At 34.9% G+C, this 23,961-nt stretch overlaps 1 protein-coding gene across 2 annotated transcripts in view; it reads right to left on the bottom strand.

The window, feature by feature from the left end:
* Positions 1–3,195: 3,195 nt before the first annotated feature.
* Positions 3,196–23,961, bottom strand: part of RAB28 (RAB28, member RAS oncogene family) — a 62,956-nt gene continuing 42,190 nt past the window's right edge. Inside the window, exons 5-8 of one of the 2 annotated variants that reach the window (XM_054295793.1) lie at positions 12,847–12,950; positions 9,982–10,059; positions 4,774–4,871; positions 3,782–3,868 (exon numbers count right to left, since the gene is read on the bottom strand). In XM_054295793.1, the coding sequence (XP_054151768.1) occupies positions 4,779–4,871; positions 9,982–10,059; positions 12,847–12,950 (275 nt within the window). In that variant the 3' untranslated portion in view covers positions 3,782–3,868; positions 4,774–4,778. Of the gene's footprint in view, positions 3,869–4,773; positions 4,872–9,981; positions 10,060–12,846; positions 12,951–23,961 lie in introns of both variants that reach the window. The other variant, XM_054295794.1, reaches the window with a different exon arrangement.

Genomic DNA, 23,961 nt, shown 5'->3' with positions numbered 1-23,961 from the left:
ATTATAAATCTTTGTGAAAAAGCAACCATATTCCTGATATAAAATAAATTTTCAAAGGAAAAATACAACTGCAATTTATCTAAATTGTCATTCTCAAAAAAAAAAAGCAGAATAACAAACTTCAAATATTACTATATTTTTCTTTACAAAATTATTATAAAATTTTGGATATCAGGCTATCAGGTGCACCTGCTGACAAGCAAATTAGCTCTGCATTTAAAAGATGCTGCCTGATGCAAAATTCCTTTTCTTCCAGTGAAAATCAAGCAGTGATTTAAAGAAATGGGGGTTTCAGATGCCTAATGATGCAGACAGAAATGACAATTATCAAATTCCTCAAACAAGCACATTTCACATAATTTGGTGACCTTGTACGTGTCTAAACTTAAAAAAAAAGTCCGTTTAAAAAGCAGCTTCACATGTTTTTATGACTTTTATGAACTGTCAAAAGAACAATGTATTCAGAGAGATTGTGAACTCATCACAGGTTCTGGCACTCACAGCATCCCATGTTGCAAGGGAAAAGAACTTCACACTGTCGTTTGTTAAACAGATTCATTTTGGCTCACCAAACTTTAGAACCACAAAAGACAAGTTGCATGAGTCTAATAATGTTTCAGATCCATGTTTTAAAAGCACTGATACTCGACCATGCAGCCAAACACAATGAACCTCCTGGTATCCACCACATCACAGAGGCTGACCTTAGCAAGGAGCTGAACTTAGCAACAACCTTTAACTGCAGAGCTGTTACTGAAATGATTAGTTACAACAGCTCTGAGCAGGCAGATCACTTCACCAGTGTGCATCTGTGTAAGATCAGGGCCTGAACATGTTTCTTCCCTTCATCTGGCCTCAGCTTCAGGAAAAAACACGTTTCACTTGTCCCAGCCCACTCCCCATGTCAGTGGACATTAAGCACATGTCGCCTCACTTTTGGAGAGCACTGCATTTTTTTACCTCGTAACTGTTTGCTGAATTGCCTTCCACCAGTTCTCACCTTGGAAAAAATTTTTTAAGTGCATTAATATGGTACAATTCAACTCTACTATACATGAATCACATGACTCAGTAGTGGGACATTACTTACAGAAGGCACCTGGACCCAGAGGAGTCCTTACACAGTCCTTCTCTAAGCAGATTTGTGTCTATCCCTCCAGTCACCAGAGCCCTTGCCTTCCCTGCAGAACACTGTCTATTCCCTCTCTCCATACTGCTTAATGCTTCAGAATCATCTCTAACCTTGCTGCTCTGCCTGGAGGAACTTGTGCCATAGCACCAGCAACAGCAGTGCTGCATCTTCAACCATAGCTGCTGCAGCACTTCAAAGGCAGCTACCACAGCCCAGGATTTAGACTGCAGCTGGAAATTGAAGGCTCAAGGTGGAGTCCCCAGGGCTGAGCAAAAAGAGCAAAGCTCATTTGTAAGGATTAAAAGGTGGACAGGTAATGGATCTCTGTGGGGCAGGAAGGAGAGGGAAAAGCAGAGAGAGTGGAAGTCAGTATACAATACAAAAAGCTGAGGAGGTTAAGAGGGGCAGCAAAAGGAGGGGCTGAGGGCACAGAAGAGAGGAGATTCCTGGTTAGTGTAAATAATATACATGTATGTTAGGGAGAAAGAATGAGGGCAGTCTGGAAACATAAACAAAAATATCTTCAGAGAAGGTAGGCCTTTAACATAGCAGTTGGTGAAAAGATCAAGAGGAATAAAATACAAAAGGATGTACAAGTCAAAGACAGCTAGAAAAATAGGCATTGAGAGTAAAAAACTGTGATGAGACCAAGACATAAAATCCATCTGTAAAACAGCTTGTACTGGGACACATATAACATTTTTCATACTGCAGAATACCCAAAATATAAAAGCAAAAATTTTTATTGTTCAAGGTGATAATGGACTCTGCATATGAAGTTATAAAAAAGCATTTTCTTTTGAAAAGTAAAATTACAGAAATTTTTTAAAGAAAAAAACTTAAACAACTAAAGAAGTTGGGTGTTTATGACCATACTACATATGACTTGGGAAGCAGGACCACGAAGATGATACACCTGGACTAGAGAAAGACCACAGCCACCTGCCTGAGCTACATTGTGCTCAGCTTCTCAGAGGGGGGCAGTTCTTGTCAATATCTGAACATTCGAGCAGAGCTGAGGCCACAAACACACCAAGAAATGTAAAGATTTAAAAAACGTTCCATCTGCCTTGGAGGCCATAAACTTGTGAAGTGAGTAACTATAAAGAAAAACTCTTTGAAGAGGAGTTGTCATCTGGTGGTAGTGGAAGAGAGTTCTCCTCCATAGCTGCAGTTAAATATACAGTAAAGCAATGCAGTGGGACACAAACCCTATGGGAAGGAGCAAGAATTCAGACTAGAATGAATTATTTACTGCAAATCACACCTACCTTAGTGCAGCATAATTTCTCAATATCTCAGCTTCTTAGAATTCCCCAGATCTGAATGCTAAACAATGCACACTAAGTCATATCACAGAGTTATATAATTATGTGTTAAGCGAATAAATAGGATTTTTTGCCATCTGCAATTTTTTTGACATAGTTAAAATATTTTAGCTATTTTGTTAAACTACTAATAGTTTAGTTGTTCCAACTAATAAGTACTTGCTTAAACAGCTTAACATTCACAACTTAACTCATAATTTTCACTTGCAATATACAAGCCTCCTTCATAGCCTCATTACTCTCTGAATCTCCAAATGTTTCCTTGTTATTAGAAAGAACATTCTAGAGTTTAAACAGGAAAAGATTTCTAGTTTGGGCATTGAGATGGCTTAACTTCTTTCTCTTCTTAGCTTTCTGTTTAGATGTGCCAGCAGAGAACTGTGTGCGCTGCTAGAAAAGCAACAGGGAACAAGTGTGAAGATCACAGAGCACACAGTTTTTTCTTTGTCATTTATTCTATATTCGAAAGAAAAGAATATCAGGCCAAAAGTCATTCTGTTAGTTATTTAAAGTGACTGATGCTAATTGATCTATCAACAGTTTCTAATGCATGATGAATATACCACTCATCATTTACAGACCAAACTGTTGACTGAGACTTATGCATATTCATAAAGACATATAAGCCTATTTATTAGTGCAAGAAGAAATGCTGATGTGGTGATAAAAATACACAAAAACACTAGCATTTTTCAGACCATCCATGGAGACAATTTGAGACTTCAGAGAAATAGCTATTTTTATAATAACAGCTTTATTTCAAGCACTGTTTCTCACTGGATACAACTTACACATTTTGTGCTAAGTGTATATATATTAATTGAACACTTTCAAAATTATCCCTAGATAAAATATATATTATGTGTTTAAAGTTATTCCAACAACAGTTTTTCCAAGTAACATTTTGTTGAGTGTTAGTTCAAATAACTGGAGAAAAAAAAATTAAAAATGCTTTGGCAAAATACCATTCCACGGTGATGTCTTTAAAAGCATTTTGAGTGCAGGGCTTCCTCATCTATTTTTATTCTGGTATCAGTCAAATAGAGAGAAGGAAACATAAACACAGTTATACAGTTTCATTTAAATATAATTTAAAGAATATAGACTGAAATTTTTCAAGTGTGTTGTCTCATGTTTGAATTTGAGCCAGTCAAAAAACTGCCTGCTGCTTCCTAATGGACAATGGTGAAGATGTTTCTGAAACCTCTAATGGCATTGTTGTGCTGGTCCCTGTTAAAACAAGTTCCTGGTATCCCAGAGCCTGCATCAAGGCAGGAGCACTGCAAAGGTATCGAGCCAGAGAAGAACAGGGTGGTCACTGAACTGCACACATTGAGCTCCTGGAAGGATTGGCGGCTCTTGTCACAGGCTCCTGACTGTAGTTGACAATATCTGCCTTCACCACTCTCTGTCACAAAAGAAAACACAGTAACAATCAGAAAAGAGAAACTTCATGCTGGCAAAGCATTCAACAGATTTTGATGAAATACAAAGGGGAAAATAACAAACAAATCAGTATTTTTTTTCCACTACCTTACAGGAAACCTTATCAAGTGCTAATGCTTGTTATAATTCTAGGTTTATTCATGCTAAGCAGAAGCAAGTGCCTTGGTAGGTTATCACAACACTACAAAAGGACTAGAATTTTCTTCCTAAAGCAGTGAATAAAGTTTTACTTCCATGAAAATTTTTCTGTGTCAGAGTAATAAAACAGAATTTATTTGCAAAAGTTGTGCCATTCATTCTTTAATAATAACTGCCTAAATTGTAACTGGAAATTGTACCTAAGTCTTTTTGTCTTTACTCCAAGCATTTCATCAGAAAATAGAATTCAAAGTAAATTTTAAATACAGCAATATTTTTAAAAAGCTTTGATAGGCACACTGGCTAAAGATTATATTAACCTAAAAAGAAGCTCTGCATACTATATTTATTCTCTAGTACAATCTAACAGATATTACACATTCTATTTACAAAGCACATGATAAGACTGATGCTCTCTCCTACATGAGGAGCCAGAAATGTACTATTTTGCATACATTTCCATCTGAGACAGCTATGTAATATTTTGAATGTACAGCACTGAATACAGTAACATGAAGCGTTTCAAAGTTTCTACAAACTATCTGACTATTAGAAACACTACATAATTAATTGTAATTAAAAACTTGTTCCAAAATAATATGTTGAGTATTACAAGTACTTACACGTACAATACACAATCTTCCAAAAGAACTTACTTTAACAGTTGTTACTTCATGTAAAAGCAATGCAGCTCATAAAAAAGAAACAAACCAAGTTTTCCATCAATACCTGAACTACTGCATTGAGCAGACTTTGCTCTGGCAGTTGGAAGTGTGATGTTGGTTATCTTCTTCAGGATATTTCACTAGTTCTGCCCTGACAACATTCTGTTAACCATGTATCAACATGATGGATAGAGGGCAAGGAGAAGAATGTAAAAAGAAAAGAGAAGGAAAACAATGGAGAGATTAATCAGTAGTTGAAAAGAATGAATGGATAACATAAGATTATGCAGAAGCAAAAGGAAAGTGCATTTTCAGGCCTTAGGCAGATACAAGAGCAACAGTCTGGCTGAAAGCGGCACTCAGCACCAGGGCTGCCTGTTGAGCTTTTTCCAGAACATGCCCTCTCAAAGCACCAAAGTGAAAGGCTCATACATGCAATCAGCAAAAATGTATTAAAGCTAGAGAAGGGACAGGATAAAAAGGCAGGGAATTTAGTGGAAGAAAAGATGACAGTGGCCTATTCCTACTTTAAATCAAATATACTTAAATACTACATTTTTAGCTCATAACAAGTGCATTAGCTGCATACATGCATCTTTTCCATCACATAACTATCACATTACACCTAAATATCTAATCCAAAAGCAGTGACCAAATTAACAACCACATATCAAAATGCTCTAAGTTTTGATTTATCTTTGCTTCATTTAAAAATAAAAGGCTCCCATTTTTCCCCTTAGAGACAAACCAACAAAACTGTTTTCTTATTATTAATACAGGTAATAGATACAGGGTTCTCATTATTAATACAGGGTCAATACAGGGTTCATGCGAAGGGAAGTAAAATTCATGGAACGATTTCATCAAAGAAGCAGCAGAGGAGGTAAGTCTGCTATGAAAGATACCCTAAACCAGTTTAATGCTTTTTCTTAAATACTTCAACTTTCCTACAATATATTCTCAAAGTTAAAATGAATTCATAAATAATTAAATTATATTATTTTAAGGGAAACAATATATAAAGTGGATTAGGAATATATAAACAGTATGCATTAAAGATTACCTCTGTAAATAAAACCTGTATGTCAAACAAGCAACAATAATTAAATAGGCTTGCAAAGGACCTGGATTTATTAGCTGCTGAAGTACTCTTCTTGAGCTTAATTCATCACATTCATATTATCTTATCTAGTGGACAACACTCATGATTTACTGGACTCCTGGCCTGATGTTATCAAGAGAAAGGTTGCCCAATCCCATGTAGGGCAGTAGTAGGAGTTTTAGCATTAAACAGCATTATCTGACCTCACAGGACCTGGTTTCTTCATACCAATCATTTGACTAGAGCTGAGGGGCAAAAAAAAAACCCAAGAGAAAAAGTCCTGCAATCAGCAGGCAATTAATTGTTCCTAAAACATTGGTCTAAATCCCATCCTGTAAACACAGGCAGGTTAGTGACCTATGCTTAGCTACACTGTAGCAAAAAACTGACGATCATAAATGACTTGGATTTTCTAATGGAATTTCATCCAAATAACAGTTTAAAAATATCATTGCAACATTTCTTTCATTAACTTTTTGGTAATTAAAAACTTGGGCCTCTTTGCATCAGATCCTACATCAAGTGTATCATTGCCATGGTTCAAATCACTGTCAATAATGAGAAATGACCTTTCTTGGTCCAGGTGCTCTGTATTTCAGTTCTGACTTATCTGCCAAACACTTTATTGTACAAAGCTGGCACACACACACTGGTCTGCTGAACCAGTATTTAGTTAGAGAGAAAACTACACATCACTTACAAAAATGCTAGCTCTTGCCAATGCCAAGGAACAAAGCTGTACCCCATGCAGTTTTTACACTATGGTTGGAAGTAAAAAATACAGAAAGAAAAACATTTGATTAATAAAGGAGCTATTTCCTCACATTTCATCAGACCCTTGCAATTTAAAAGGGAGAGTATTTTAAGGACTGAAAAGTCAGACTCTGCAATTTTCTCATTTTGAAACTGTTCTATTTGAAAAAACATGCTCTACTTTCCAGTCACACATGAAGAGTAATCTAGTTCTTTGTTTCACCAGTTTTGTCCAAATAAAGGTTTGATTAACAGCCATCTCAGCACGTGAACAGACAAGGTTTAGTAGCTCTAGCTGAGATAGTTTAAAAACTTACCACCCCCAAATGTCTGTCCTACTCCTCTGCTGGAGATCATTGCTGCCAAAGGAGAGCTGCTGGAATGTAACGTGTACTTGCACCTCATCCACTTCAGCACAGTCTGGCAGTTTCTCTTTAAAACAACTTTCAGCAGCAGTTTAAGCTAAACTGCTCAACTTCACCCTGATGTGGCCAAAGCACATGATCACCTTCCATGTTCTGATTCTGATGTGGGAGCAATACATTCCAACAAAAGGGCAGCAGCAAATAGCTTGGGCTGCATTAATGTCTTAAACTGCTGCAGCTGTTTTCTGAAACAATGCAGAGTAAATATAATTCAATCTCCAAGGCTTGTTCTTGCAGTCAATTAACAGAAATTGTGCTGCTAATCTGAAGGCAACCAAGAACCTCACATACTTTTCACAAGAGCATCTGCAGTTCTGCTACTCATCAAAGCTCAAAAGTCATGAGCCAAACCCCACAAATTCATACAAGTTAAAATACTATGTTTGGGATTCCTATTACTTAGTTGTATCCACCTATGAGTCATATCTAAAATCTTCTAGACTATAATAATCATAACTGACTCTAAACACAAGAAATAAGATCTTCAGGCACAAAATCAAGCACTAGAAATAATTTTAAAGCATGTTCTCAATACTAGACAATAAAAATACACATATAGTATTTGACTGTTGGCATTTTACACAAATTCAGTATTTAATGCCTAGATTGAATGAACATATCTGATGTTGTCTGACAAACAGATTCAAGCAAGAATGATCTCAGTTTTTAAAACAAGGAAATCTTACATTACACAAAATATGGAAAATGCAAATATATAGTCCAGTGTGTAAATAATGCACATTTGTAAAAACCAAAATCCTTATTTAAAGATTGAATCCAAGTCAACACTTGTATACTTTACAGATAAGTCACATTTACTATTGTCTTGTATTTATTAGATTCTTTATAGCATTTATCTAGCATCTGGTTATCTACTGATCTAATTTTATAGCCCAGTACCTAGAGTATTCAATGCCTAAAAACTTTAAGGAACACACATCATATAATTGACCCACAAATTAAGGAACACACGTGCCCATTTTAGAGATGGAAGAGGGAAAAACTCACACCACCATCACACCTGCATTTGTCATACCAGAGTCTATGGTAAAACAGAAACCTGATTATGGCATTGTCCTCTAACTCCACCTCCTTCCAGCCAAGAGAACAGCTCCATGCTGTTGGCAAACAGCATCTGCACATCACCTCAATTAGACTTTTCTACTGCAGACAAATTAATTTCTCTCAAGTGAATTTATCTTCCTGAGGATATGAAGGTTCAAGTTTTCACTCTCCAGATTATGAAGAGACTTTCACTTTTCTGTTCTTATGAAGTATTGGGGGTGTTTGGTTCCATACAACGAGCCTTAAGATACAGCTAACAGACTTTCCAACTTTCTCATTGGGGGAACTCTTAGAATCCCTTCAAAATAACCCTCTCAAAAGGAGCAAAGGTTTTACTGATAACAAAGAGCTATTGCTTCTTTGGAGTAGATTAAAATTATGCCCCATTAACAGAACTTTGCAAATTAAGCATCTCACACTCCTTAGCTACAAACACATGTTGCACCACATAGTGACTTCTGCTGTACCTGAAAGGCAACAGTGAAGTTAATTTTCTGTCCAAATTCATTTACTGGCTTTGTTTCTTCTTTTGTTGCTTATTTTGTCAGTGGTGGTGGTTTTTCAGAGATTTTTTTTTACCTTTTTTGTTGATAATTAGAGCCTAGATTCACATCAACAGTAATATATGCCACAACATTTAATTTATGCAAATTAACTATTTATAGGCTATTGCTAATGCAACTTGTGTAATATCAACTGACCCATACATTCCATTGATCTACTCAACAAAATTAAAAGCTAATTACAATACTAAAGTAGAAGGAAGCCTACTTAAATCTGATACCAGTTTGATATAATTATGTACTCTTGAACTGGGGCCATATGGACCTTCCTACTTTAAAAACAATCTATAACCAGACCCTTTCTTTGGAATGATAAAGTTTTCCATATAAGCTATTATCTCCTTTAAATTTAATTACACACCTTTCTACAGTCTTACACCTGAGTTACAGAACACCACTCATAGCACAGAAAGGTCTTGGACTGATAGTCCAGTGTTAGCTAAACAACCAAAGAAAAACTGAAGAACTCTATGTGCTCAATTATTTAGAGACAAATAATCACAGAGCTCAAAATAATAGATGGATAGTACCTTAGCAGTAAAAGAACATTTAAAAGACACACTTAGTATTTCTCTGCCTATAAATTACAGCTTTTTAAAACTAATTTGTTTGTTAAGTATGCTCTGTAAGTTTATTTTACAATTTTACTGTTTGTAATACAGTTTTCTAGTTAACCACTTCAACACAGATTGCAAACACTGCTGTGGCAAAGCACTTTCAGAAATTACGTATTTATTGTATCATTCAAAAAGAAGGAGACCAAGCTGTGCATAAGAAATGCTTTGCCATTTATTTTAAATAAACTTATAGGCTTATTTTGTGGTACTTGTTTAACACTGGTATTGAAAAGCAGATCTAGGAAATTACACCATTTTAGAATAGCAACACTTGGGTTCACTAAGTAAATTTAAATAATTGTAATCTCAAATGTCATTACACAGGGTTGCCTCAGTAGTTTAATCTTGCCTTTTGAGGTTTCTGAAACTAGGCTGTAGAAAAATTTTTCAGTTTAAACGATATAATACCATATCATATCATTAGCATATAATTTCATTAATATCTTCTATGCTACCTTATATGCACACATATTTAATGTCCAAACTAATCTTAAGCGCTATTTTTAAACAAATATCCTTAGAAATAAATTTTTTTCTTCATTTTTGAACATGTTCTTTCTTATTTCAGGGAGTTGATCATGATGGATAAGTAAGGAATTATCGTACTTCAAAAAAGCTGTTATGAAATCAAATATTTACCTTCAGAACAACAGATGAAGATTTATTTAAAGAACAGTTATAAATCCACAAGATCACTTTTAATACTAAATAAAATACTAAAAAATCCATGTATTTGTGGAAAATCACCTGTGATTGTTCCAATTCTGCTTTGTTTAATTTGATGCCGAGTATGTCAGCAGCAATTCTTTGAAAACACAGGAAGACCTATGGAAAGAAAATAAATTGCATTTCAATGATTAAAACCAGACATCCTTGAGGTTCTTTCAAATATATCAAACCATTCCTGAACAGTAAACAATGATATACAAAATTACAACCTGTGCAAAACAGATCTGAAAAAAAACTCATCTGGTACTTTCAATTTTGTTTAAAAATTTGAGAAAATAACTCAACAATGGTACAAGGAACGAACAGTATGCTGGATTGTTAAGCAACACTTCTACTTTGCCTCCAGAGACCTAAGTTTAAACAAGCTTTTACACAACCCACCTCTCAAATCCTACTCTTGGTGCTATAAAATATGAATAAGGGTATTCACTAATGTTGAGCACAAAAATGTATTACCAGTGTATTGTGAAATAAGAGATGTAAGTTTCTGAAACTAAGAATAACAGAACTGTACATCTACATCACAAAAATCTCTACCACATATGTCCAAAAAACAGCAGTATGAGAGAGTTCTGAAGACTCCTACAAAACATTCACTGAATAGTATTAGGAACAAGCAGGATGTTGTACAGCCTGCAGCAGCAGCCTGGCAGAGCTAGACTTTGGACATGGTTTAACACATAATACTGGGTGGCAATGCTGTTTTAAACAAGTGCTTTAATTCATCTCATGACAGTCTACCTATCTCACTGTTTAGGTAAAACTGCATTTTAAATGTGATGAAAGAATATGACATGTTCAAGAGGAGCAGCTTAAGTGTGCAGTCCTGCTAAACACTGTATTGCCAAGCTACAAGTTATATTTTATCTGCAGGGCTGTTAACAATGTCTGAGCTCACCATCTAAACACCTAACAAACATTGGTCTGCGTCATGCAGCTGCCACCCACAAAAAAAAAAATCTATGTACATGCTCACCGTCATTTTCAGTGAAAATTAAGAAAAATACTATTTACACAATCTCTTCCAACACCCGAGATGGAAACCAGAAATAAATTAGTGGCACAACCAATGAAGTGTGGTCACTTCTAAAACAATTGCTCTTTCTCTCAACTCCTTGGTATAGTACTGGTCTGTTCTACCAACATGTACACAACAAGAAAGGGCACACTGAACAGAGATTCTGAGGCTCAGAGACCCAGTTTAACCCACACCAGCTCAGGAGCTCTGAGCTACATCACCTGCCCTGAGGACACTGCAAAAAACATCAAGCACAAGTGCAGTGATTCAGCTATGTGATTTGGTGGACAGTAACACAGTTAGTAATAATAAAACTGTAATAATAAAATTACATGAATTTTTTTTGCCCCTGAGATGACTTTCAGATTTTTCTATACACACAAAATCAGCTTTTGCAAATAAGTCTGTTGAAAAGATCTGACAGAAACAAAACAAATCATATAACTGAGTAAGACACCTCTAGTCTATATTCACAGTAGCAATGGATGCCTCTTCTAAAATCACTGTCTAGGGATAAACACTCCATCTTCTAAATGATCAGTGTGCAGCAGCAGTGAAAGGGATAATTCAAATTTATATTGAAACTAAAAATGAACTATTGAAACTACTTCTTCTGTTAGTAGATATTTAGGCAGAGATTTCCTGTTAATGTTTTCTAGTCATGTTCAGATTAACTTTTATTTTAAACAGTAAATTATGAAAAGTAAAATCGGTATATATAGTGGAATGTTGATGTAAATAATGACTTAAAAAGCTGAAATAAAGATTCTGTCATAATAAGAAATGAAAAATGCATCAATTATAAAATTAATTGATTTTGGTGGTCTCCTTGTGAAAAGAATATATTTTATCAGATGCACATTTTACCAAGTGTAGTATTACGAATTTTTTTTTCTGTTTCTGGCATAAAAAGCCTGTATTTTCACACTTAAAACAAAAAAAATATGCCAAGGATTTAACGCAAACTACAAAGAGAATCAGGACTCACTGCATTTATAACAGCAGCATTGTTAGGCTTTACAGAAAAACCATTATCTTACAAAATTAGGCAGTTCACTGCACAAGATTCATCAAAGAACTGAACAAGTCATTCCATTTGTGGACTATACTTCCATGTACTTGACCATGGTCTTGCTATTCAATCACATTAAAGTAAACTTTCTTGTCAACAGTAATATTAAGGAGACAGATACAAGACTGTTTTATGGGAATGACAAACTCATTAGACATGAGACAGAAATCAAGCAAAACAATACAAAATTATTTAATTTGACTGATAGTGTCAACTGAAAAAGAACCTTTTCTTTCATATGCTTCCAACTAAAACAAATAACCCAGTTAGCTCAGAGTCAAAAGATTGTTCAAAAATGTACTCTGCAAAGCATCTGGTACAAATGTCAGAATGTTCAAATTTCAATGGAGCTGCAAAGGGAATGTCTCTCATGGCTCAGAACTCATATTAAAATCTTTTATTGCAACAGGGTCTTGTCACATTATTTACCAATTGTTGGAAAATTCTATATTGATGGTCTATAGATGGGACTCCACCTGGAATAAAGAAATATACTTAACTACAGGCTGACAGCAAACAGAGATTTAGCTGGTCTCAGTTTTCACACTGATGTATAAGCCAGATCATTTCCATTAAAATCTGTACCTCAAACTGAAAATCAGATGAGAAACCACTGTAATTTAATAAGAATAGTACACATTCATACAAAAATCTACTTTTCATGCAACAAAGGGAGTCAAAAAAGGGCCTGCAGCACTCTGAGTTCTCAACAGTTGTGAAGAAAAATATAACTGCTGCATCTTGGAAAAAAAAAACACAGACATCTACAAGTTTGGGGTTTTTCCTTACTTACAGAATCTCCTGTCTTGGCTGACACAAAATGGCTACTGAAGTTGTTTTCCTGACAGAATCGCTGGTGCTTGTCAGCTTTCACTGTGCGAATATGCTCCAAGTCAACTAAAAATAAGTTGAAGAAATGAAAAATTGTTACACTGGATCCTGTTTAGTTACTGACATTAGAAATTTTTCATTGGAAACACACCAGATATAATACTTTCCTTTACAGGTAGATGCAAGTGCAAGTCTCTTTCTCTCTGTAATAATTTGCTAAAATAAAAGCAATTAATTATATCAGACTAATTTTATTCGCAAAACTGAAATAAAACCCTAACTAAAATTTTATGGCCAAATGCAACAAATTCATATCTCAAAGTACAAATTTATTTCTGCATACACTCAAATACTTTGTAAAACTCTGCTGATAGCTACATACTAAAACAAGACAACTAATATTCCATACTCTGTTTGAAGCAAGATGCACATTGGGGATTCCAGTGTAACTTGAAGACTTATACAAAATAAATTCACCAGGCACATCTGAATCGACATATTTTTCCAAAGTAAAAATGTAAATAAGAATTTTATTGCAGAACATGGCAAAGGAAAAACATTCACTATAATAAAAAAATTGACTGAGTAAAAGCAGTGATGCTTAGTTACTTACATATGAGACTTTCAATTCCACAAAGGTGTGGTTCAGAAAATTTTAAAGAGTAAAATGCACATTTCAAGACACATACATATTTTCATTTTTATCACTTTACAACCATTGGAAGCAGAGCAAAGCTTTCAAATGGTATTTTATGCTGAAAAGTACTGGTTGCTTCCAAAATCTCACAGAACTCAAGCCTTGTGCAGGTTTTATTGTGTACATTCCAGTTTCTCCAATCTGATCCTAAAGTAATTGGAAACTATATTGAACAGTTTCTCTTTTTTTTATTGCATTACAGTTCCTATAAGGGTGTTGACTCAATGTAGTCAAATTATAAGGCAAATATATTCAGAAGGATTTCAGGACAAGCAAGCTCTTTGAGTTAATACAGGAAAAAAAACTTCAACTGATTTCCTGAGGAAGGGACCCAACTGACTTGTAAAAACTTGTAAATTTGCAAATCTAGTAAGCCTGTATAATAGTGTTATTTGATTATCAGCTGAAAAAATGCTCTCCTACTACATAAAAGGCTTTATTTTTAAATGATATTGGAGGTCTTTAATTTGTAGGCTCTGGAGATTTTCTCTTGGAGATTTTTAGTCTAACAGGGGATTCCTACACCCCATTTATACTGCTTACCTTGGTTAATGTGGAGTTTTTGACACGTATTACTGTTCCTTGCACATCAGTAAGGCCTTGTTTGTAAGAACAGGCCTAAAATCATCCAGTTACCACAGACATTAATTTGTGAAGGACTAAAATACTAAGCTATTAACACTAATGTTTCTAGTATAGTTTTTCTATAATACTAAATGTCCACTCTATAATAAAGTTTCATTTTAAAAGAGAAGAACAAATACATTTACTAAAATAAAGCCTGAAGTCAATAACAATTTTGTTAAAAACTCATGCATTTAATTTTATTCTCTGAAAAATAACTACCAAGATAAAAGATAGACTCTTTTGAAATGCCTTTAAGAACAAAATACAGCATACTGACTAAAACATTTCATTATTAACTATTATTTTTATGCTTCATATATTACTTTTAAGTGCAGCTTAGAAAAAACAACAGTGAGGTTATTCTTGTGGGAAAAATAAAAATGCATTTTCTTTATTTTCATTTCATGAACTTTTAAAGGAACTTAAACCCCACTTCCAGATTTCACTCATTATACTTCTCTGATTATACCTGAACTCCAAAAACCTACACTCAATTAGAGTAGAACTAAATAAATAGATAGACAGCATTTACACTATATTCCTCTACAAGACCATGACATGCTTACATAAATTCATAAAAACAAGTTCACTAGTTAGAATCTCTCTCAAACTCTCTTTCCCAGGAAGGAAAGAATAGAGAGTGTACAAAGAAAACAACAGGCTAAAAGGTTGATGGATTTCCAGGAAAAAAATGCCACAGGCATATTGGAAATCATCCTCAAATGCTTCTTATTTCCTATAAAGAAACATCAATAATAATATATGCTCAGTAGAGTATATCCTTTACTACAGAAGAGAAATTAAAGCACACGAGATCATAGAAACAAACAGACTGAAGGTGAAAAATCAAGGTGTCATTATGTTTTTGAATTTTGTGTATTTCTCAGTCCTTCTCCCCAGTCACAAGTACTTCACTTTCTGCCTCCTGAGCTTCAGGCTGTCTGCTCTCAACTGTAGAGGCACTGCCATGCCAGGGAACTGCCAGGTGACAGTCCATGTGTGCATTCAGAGCCCACAGAAAATGCCAGGTGATTCATGTTACGTTAGCTCTCGGTGAAAAAGGGCACATTTTTAGCACAAGAAGTGCTTCAAGAGTTAATAAATATTCAACTACCCAAATCTGCAGTTTGAAGTCAATGAAGGACAATGACCCTAAGTCCAATTGCTTTGCATTGCCCACGGGCCAAGGGCATAATCATAGAGTTACTGAAGATCAGCTGAAGACGGTGAGCAGTTACCCTCCAGTCTTTTTACTTTAACATCTGACATTGGTCAGCTCAACAGGCAAAATTCTTAGCACACCAGGAGATAAGTCTTGTCCAGCTTTTATTTAGACATCACAGCAAAAAGACTTTGGGGGGAGATTTGGAGGAGAAAAAGGATTTTCTAAAAAAGATGTTTATAAGGAATGCAGGGACTTTACAGACAGAAAACTAACAGCTGGCCAGTGTGGGCTCATATGATGAGCCAATTAACAGCAGGAATAGGTATCTTGGGATGAAGAATGATATGAGAATGCACTTAAGCCATGAAAAGTTTAACAGCAAAGACAAATAAGTTTTGGATAGAAAGAAAGCAAATAAGATACATAAATACTGTTTGATTTTATAAACCTGGAAAATGATCTTGCAGAATATTCTAAATGACTAGATAACACAGCAATAGCCAAGAAAAAGGAATTATTGAAATTTAGATACAAAATGAGAATATTTTAACTCTGGTAATGGCTATGCTAGGCTATATCTAACAAAGGTCTCAAAGAAGGAATCTGCAAGATTTGGCCACACATCAAACACAAACATTTAGAGAAAGGCCCAAAGTGAAGTTTACGTGCCAGATGGTACAGTCATCCTCTTCATCTTCAGGAATGAGAAAGAGGGTAATAGCAGGGCAAAATTAATAGCTTCATTTTCATCAAGTAGAATACAAACTGATGGCTAGAGATTCACAATGGGATGAAGAAAGGAGACAAAAGGACACAAGACACAAGTTTGATAAGTAGAAAGAGATTTAACTATTTGCAAACAGTGACACACGACAGCACACAAATGTTACAAACCAGTATTTTTGATTGAGTGCTTGAATACAAACTCTCTTATGTGCATTAAATGATATTTTCTGATCATGAAAAGCTAAGGCACACCCAAGATGTGTAAATGTTGGAGAAGGCAGTGAGGGTATTTCTTTGATCTACGATTTCAAAAATTCTAAATGTCTTAAAAATGGGATCAACAGGCAGAAAGGGCAGTTAAAAGTATACATTATGAAAGCAATAGTTAAAATATCAAAAGAGTACATTGCTAATTCCCTGGCTAGAATGGAACCACTTAATATATTTGCACTAAATGGAATGCTTACATGAAAACTTGTATCAAGAGAAGCAGAGGGACGTCATGAGCAATGGGGGAAAGAGAATGAGATAGTATTGTTCCCCAGACTAGCCTGATGAGGACAGGAAAAGGGGGCTCATGAGCCTCCAAAGTCCCTTTCAAAGAAAAGGCATCCACAATGTAGGCTGTTGCAGTTTTGCTCATTTTTATGCCTGAAATACACACTAAAAGCCTCAAGTGACAATACAAACAATACATGGCTGACAGATATTCTCCAAAATTTATCTCCATTGCCTTGCTTATCCTTTAAAGAGCCCATCTTGTTGATTCTCTAAAATAAGACTAAACACTCATCTTTAAGCTTTTTTTAGTATGAAGAGTCATTTCAATTACACTAGCAAGAAAAAGTGGTTCCATAACAGGTTGATGCACATCTGTATGTACAGGTATCTCATAAAGATACCAGAACAACAAAAACAGAATAGAAACTTTGAGAATTCAAATGCAGCTCTCAGCAAGGCAAACAGATCCAATGAAATTCTCGGAGCAAGCACAGATCAACATCTGCTGTTGCAAAAGTAAGGTAAGACTTACTAAAATGCTTGCTTCTCATAAATTCCAGGGAGTTCCATTTTGATTTATAGGTGAGATTAAACAGAGATCTAGTGAGGTGAAAAGAGAAAACAGAATATAGGAGGAAAGTATTGAACTCCCACAGAAATCCCAAGGATACTCCCTCTAAGGCATTCCTGAAGACTTCTTGGAAGAAAACCAACTCTATCCCAGCCAAAACCAACAAAGAAAAAAAAAGAAGAAAAAAAGAAAACACCTGTAAGAACAACACTACAAGCGACATTTCAAAGAAGGACAAAAAAGTAAGATTAAGTAATAAACAGAGAGACCTGATTAGGTTATATCTTCAGGTGATCTATAGAAGGATTTTCAATAACTACCCTTCAAATTACTATTATACATCAATTACTTGCAGTGAAAATCTCATGGACAATGCTAAATCAAAATGGAAAAGGAAACCATACTTTAAAATACTGCAAGGCAAGATACCTATCTTATGGTTTAAAAATTCTGAGGAAACACTCGAGACAGCACAAATTCTTCTTCAAAGTCGAAAGTCTATATGAATTTACTTGAGAAATTAAGTCACTAAAATTTTAGTTTATTGGGCTGTGGCACGGGAATGGAAAAACCTTTAAAAGTACTAGATAAAACACAAATGAGTGCTTTACAATCTACCCACACCCAGCCATTCAACAGCAATTCCATCTTGATTGAATAGTTCTGCTGCTTTTGGCTCTGAAACCACTAATGGTAAATAAATTAATATCAAAGTTGTTTCTCTTCCACTATTTAGATGCTTGTGTCATTCCATAAGCTAAAAATGTCCTGCAATGAACCACACAGCACCACCATGCACAGACTATCATTTTCATTCCTCTACACCATATCTGATGTAGCAGCTTAAAAACTACTTGAACTCAGCTGGTTCTCTAAAATCCAGGAGCTAGGACCAATATAATTATCTCAGCAGTTTGCTGTGAGGTCTAGAGTGTGATATCTAATCCCAGAACTGTATAGTCTTAAAATCAAGGTAATAATAAAATACATGTAACTATTTACCTAAAACAACTGGTACAATGACAAAGCCAGGAAGTACTTTAAAATATGTATCATCAGTCAGAAGAATGATGAATGTTCTGGTTTTATAATCTTTCAAAACTATGTCAGTAAATAACTGCACATGCTCTCAAAAAGACAACAGAGCATTATCTGTGCAGAATGTAAAGGCTGCTACTCATTCTATTTCTCTCTCTTTCCCCCAGGACTGCAAGTCTCTTCTTTCATAACATCATGGGAGAAGAGCTTCATGTAAAATTATAGGGGTTTTTTTAGTAGGAAAACATCCATTTTGCATGAATGTTCCTTTTAATTTTGGAAGAACCAGAAAAACTGTCTGTAACTTGTACAGGTACTTCCAAGCAGCTGAGAAACTAGTGACAGTACTTGCTGATGACAGCATGGACAACTGAGTATAATGCATGTGAAGCAAGTCTGAGTGTTTAATACTTTGTTGGGACTTCACCTGGATTGTGAGATTATACTTCCAAACCATAAGCTGTTTTCAATGATTGTACCAGTGATAATTAACCCAACCACTTTCTAAACCATATGTATTGGAAAGAAACAAGAGACAATTTAGAGTTTCAGTGCAGGGATGCCTCTCCACCCAAATCTGACAACCTCCTGCTTTCAGACCTTGAATTGTAAAAACTGCAAAGGATTCAGTTGCAAAGGGGCAGTTCTCTTTAAGATTAACTTTTTTTTTAATTGATAACAGTATTTTCCATTAAAACTGGTAGTAAGACATAAATGAAGTTACAACTCTCTGGTTTTTACTTATCTTTCATATTATAGCTATTTCATATTTCAATATAACTAAGAATAGTTTTAAAGTTATGAGTAAACATCTTTATTAATCTACAGTACCACACAAAAATATGTTCTTTTATAATATGCTGTGAAAAATGAAATATAAATCTTTCTGCAAAGTATTTGCAGCTGTGCACACAAGGTATACAATTACATAATGTTTAAATAATGAGCTATCACGATTAGCCCACACAGACATGACAAGTAAAATGCTTTAATAATTTATTAATTTGATTTACATGTGCTTAAAATTATGTACACATTTCCTCTTCTAAAAATACTCCAGGGTCATTAAAAAAGGGATCTGTATATGACAATGTCTTTTTCAACCTATTTTTTGCTATAATTTCTGACTGATTTCTTAAGAACAAAGCTGGCTTGGGCACCTGAAAACCTAGCAGACTGAGGACAACACCACTGTTATGCAGCACTGTCCTCGTGCAGTGCACACTGCTCAACAAGCACAGTCAGTTCAATTCCAGAACATGACGGTTCCGCTTCCTCCGTGCGTAAGCAAACGTGTATGAAAAAGGGAATTAAAAGAGGGATTTCTCCAGGAGGTGCCAAATATTCACTATTGTTAAAAATAAACCAGAAATAAAGCTGAACTCTGACAGCAACATTCTAGGTAAAAGGATTTACTTTCCAGTTCATCACAGCATGTCAACAGAGAATAGCTTAGCATGGCCCACTGCTCTGGCCAGAAGGAACCCCCTTTCAAGCCTCTTCTGCCATAAGCAATATTATCTGGTTTTAATCCTAATTCTACCACCAAGCCAAAGAAAAAAGTAAAATTAAAAAAGGGCAAAAAAAAAAAAAAAACCAACCTCCCTAGTTTTTTATGGTACAGTTTACCAGCAACCTACTTTTATTTTTCTCATTAAAAGATGGTGCTATTTCATTATATCTTAGAATTTTAAAGAGTATTTCAATAGGTTACCTAGAATTTCAAGCAACTGCACTTTCATTTTCTATTTAGACACAAAGGCTCTTTCTGTGTAAATAGAAAGCATCAAATATCTAATTATTATTATCCAACATAATCAGATTTATACAGAAATAACAATAACTTAACTTGCCCACAAACTGGTCTGAAGCACTAGCAGACTTTGTGTATCAACTAGCTTTTTGAAAATCTGTTTTGATTTGGTACTTCTAAATAACTACAGCACACATTCTCGAATATTCAATCCCAAATGTTAGAGTGCAAACTGCTGTTTTTCATAGTTAATTTTCTGTTAATACTTTCAATCTTTTTCTCACACTAAAATTGTGTAACTGCCAAGAAAAGAAAACTCTTTCATGGAAGTCCTGAAAACTATGCCCCTACTCTGATTTAAGGAAGCTCAAAAGGAAATATAAATATAGTTCCAGTACAGATTTTCTCAGTAATTTTTTTAGGTTATCAAGAAAACATCTAGAGTGTTGATCTGGTTATACTCATGTCAGACAAACTACATGTCACATTAACTACCTCCAGGAAGTTATTCCAAACACAAAATAAACTGTTTATGCCACTTCTCAGATAGATAGCATGACAGATTGTTATTAATTGAAGACAGATGAAATACATTAATTTGATTGCAAGCATGTGTTTACTTTCTCACTGTCATGAACACTCTACTGCTGATGCTTTCCTATGAGGATATAGTAACAAATCAAATGTTGTATTAGAAGACTTGCTAAGGCAGAATAATAGGTGTTGCTGCACTTTACTACTTTAAAAACTACACTTAACATTTCCAGCTACAACAGGAAATCACTGGTTTCAGAAAGCAAAAAAATGATAGCTTAAAATCTCTTGTAATTTACACAAAACACTGTAACACATCCTCCTCTAGAAAATTAGAACTATCAGCAAATATGCTTCTCAATTACAATAAGAAAAATACAGCTTTCTAAATGACAAATCTATTATTTGAGTGCCTTCCAAAAGACAAATTCCTACAGATACAAGACATGAAAATGTATGCCTAATATGGGAAAGGAAAGGTGAACAATTCCTAGGTCTCTGCTTAAAAACAGAAAGACCTCATGCCTGCGAATGAGGTTTGCCTGGTTTTATGCACAACTCTCACATAGGCCTCCACTTATTTGTACAAAGCTTATGTGAAATTATCTTTCTTGTCCAAAAAATGTCATACAAAGACACAAAACCTGAGCTTCTTGGAATAAGGATATTTCACACATTAAAATAAAACTGATGAGGCTGACAGTTTCTTCTAACACGGGAAATAATGAAAAAATAATGTGTTTAGCATGACAAGTTCTCTGATTGGCATTTATGAAAGTAGCTGCAGTTATTACATTAACTTCTCTTTACAAAAAATACCCCATATTAAATGAGACTTTCAAATGCTGTTAAACAACAAACAATTACAGCACTTCTGCTAAAGCTCTAAAACAGCGGTTCTTGAGCATCTTAGGTTAATGAGGTTAACACTTGCAAGATTTAAAATAGGTTTCAACAGAAAACAAGAAGACCAGCCAGAAGCAAATGCCTCCCTCTCAGCACCAAGTGCAGCTAACTAAAGAGTGTGACAGGATTCTTGCCTAATAACAAGCATGTTTAATGTCTGGTAGATGGCAGGTCATTTTTAAGATGATGTTAACCTTTGCAAATACAAAGAGCAGGCATATTTTCATACAAAAATAAAATTTCTTATGAAGGAAAAACAATACATCCAAGTTTCTTTTCAAAACTGGGATGACAGATGACTGGCTTACACAGCTAAAGAGACAGTTAAAGAGAAAATAAGAAATTTTTTTTCCCAGCTAGACATTTCCCATTTTCATTTTTAATAAATTCTTGGCAGAATTTCTTGCAACCATTTCTCATTTGGCTGAATGGACTAAGACTACACTGACAGCTGGAATCTGATCTCTTCTGTTAGGTACCTGTACCACTTACCCCTACCCCTAATGCTGACATTTTTGGAAACAAGTATTCAGAAAAGATTATATTATTAAACTAATACAAATTTGAGTCACCTTGAATATTATTTTAGGATTAAAACATAACTGGAAGTACTCTGCTTTTTTTATTTTTGAAAGGGTAAGGTCACAGAAAGCAAGAGGGGTGGAGGAAAGGCACTGTTGACTGCCTTCTCCCCATCCTGCAACTCAAGTGGCCAAGTACACTGAAGATCTATTGAGGCAGCAGACAGTGCCTCAGAACACATTAACCGAGGCACAGGGAGTTTGGATGTGGTGCACACACCTCTGTGCAGATGATTTTATGATGCATCTCTGTTCACTGCAGTGTACAGACATAAACAAACACATCCTTTGGATAAGCCAAACAAACCAAGTGGGGCTGTGAATGAAAAAGAACATGAAACACTTTTGTGCATTCTGGTATGGAGAATGAACAGCCTGGCTCCAGCAAACTACTGCTACTCTCCCAAAAGTACCGTGTCACAAGATTTTGATGTTCCCTAATTTCACACCTATGGTTAATTAGTTTTCACTTTCCACACAAAAACATGTCCAAAGATTACAAGCTACTCCTGGAGAGAAGACAATTTTTTCACTGTTGCTTTTTATACAGTCTGTCAGACTCTCATATGGCCCTAGTGTAAGATCACAGGAAATTTCACTGAGCCATCAATTTACTGCTTTGTGCACTAAGTCATCTTTCATCTTCTTTCATACTTGTGTTCAGACTTCCTAATCTTTGTGCCAATCAGAAATTTAGGTTATAAAGTTAAGTTAAATGTGTTAATCTAGACTCAAACATCTTTATGAGTGCCTATTTCCTAAAGAAAAGGAGAAATGAGAAAAAGTCTAGGACAGGAGAACACAACCCAGCTGAATTTATCTTCCTATATTAGTTCAATTATAAAAATCACAGGGCAGGCACAGTGACCAGCACAGGACAGGAACACAGTTGAAAATGTTTATTGAATGATGCTGAGAAAGCAAGGCAAATAAAAATAAGCTGTGTTCACACAAACCATAATCCCAATGCCCAATACCAGTCCCCACAGGAACATTAAAACACCAACATTAGACAAGGACATGTTAATGAAATTATAAATTATACTGCAATAGCATTAGTTCAACCATATCTGAGAAACAGAAATTCTGTTAACGAAGAACCATAACTCAAATACAGTAGAACATGAAAATATGTAATAATTCTTTTGTATCTCTGAAACTCTAGTTGCTGCATTTCTTCTCACATTCTTAGAATTTTATGTAAGTAATATATATGATATTTCACATTTTGATCCAGCATCCTTCATAAACACAGTAATTAGGCATATACATTGAAAAAAAAATCAAGTTTCAAGTGAGACATCATGTTCTAATTGTAACGTGTTAGCAATACCAACAAGAAAAAAGTTATACCACTTAGAATGAAGATTTTCCCTCACCCTTTATAAAGGGTAGTCTAAGACTACCCTTTATAGAGCAACATATAAGAAACATAGAAACATTTGATTCATAATATTTTGAGAGTATTTTCAATGCTGCAGTGGCTGCACTATATTTTTCAAATGTTCATATGCACTACAAGTTCATTTCTATGTGCCTAACTTCAAAAACCACATTTCTCTTTAGATTAGACATTATTGAGTTTGACAGTAGTTTCCAAAGTTCCCTGTAATGAACTTCAATGACTGCCCCAGCACTTTAAAACAAGACTTGCTGACAGAAAAAAAAGAAACTCTTCTCTGATTCAACATGAAACTATTTTTATCAGGATTACTGCAAGTCAAAAAAAATGCTTAGATTGATTTAGCTGAGCTAAATAGTGACAAACTGCTAGGTTCAATAGATTTTTTCAAAAATAAATTTCCTCCTTATATTATTAAAGTTATGTTTTAGGACAGAGGTTGAAAAGGGTAAAAAAAAAAAAAAGCCTGTTTTTCCTACTAATTCAAACAGAGATGTCCATTGTTTTGGCTGAATTTAACAATTCCAAAAGGTCAACAGAGTGTAAAAAAAGATATTATAGTAATGCAATTTCTGA

This window comes from Melozone crissalis, unplaced genomic scaffold (genome assembly GCF_028551555.1).
Source record: "Melozone crissalis strain CALT ecotype California unplaced genomic scaffold, PUWL_Pcris_2 ptg000006l_1, whole genome shotgun sequence".
Classification (NCBI taxonomy): Eukaryota; Metazoa; Chordata; class Aves; order Passeriformes; family Passerellidae; genus Melozone; species Melozone crissalis.
This window is presented reverse-complemented; position numbering and strand designations above follow the sequence as displayed.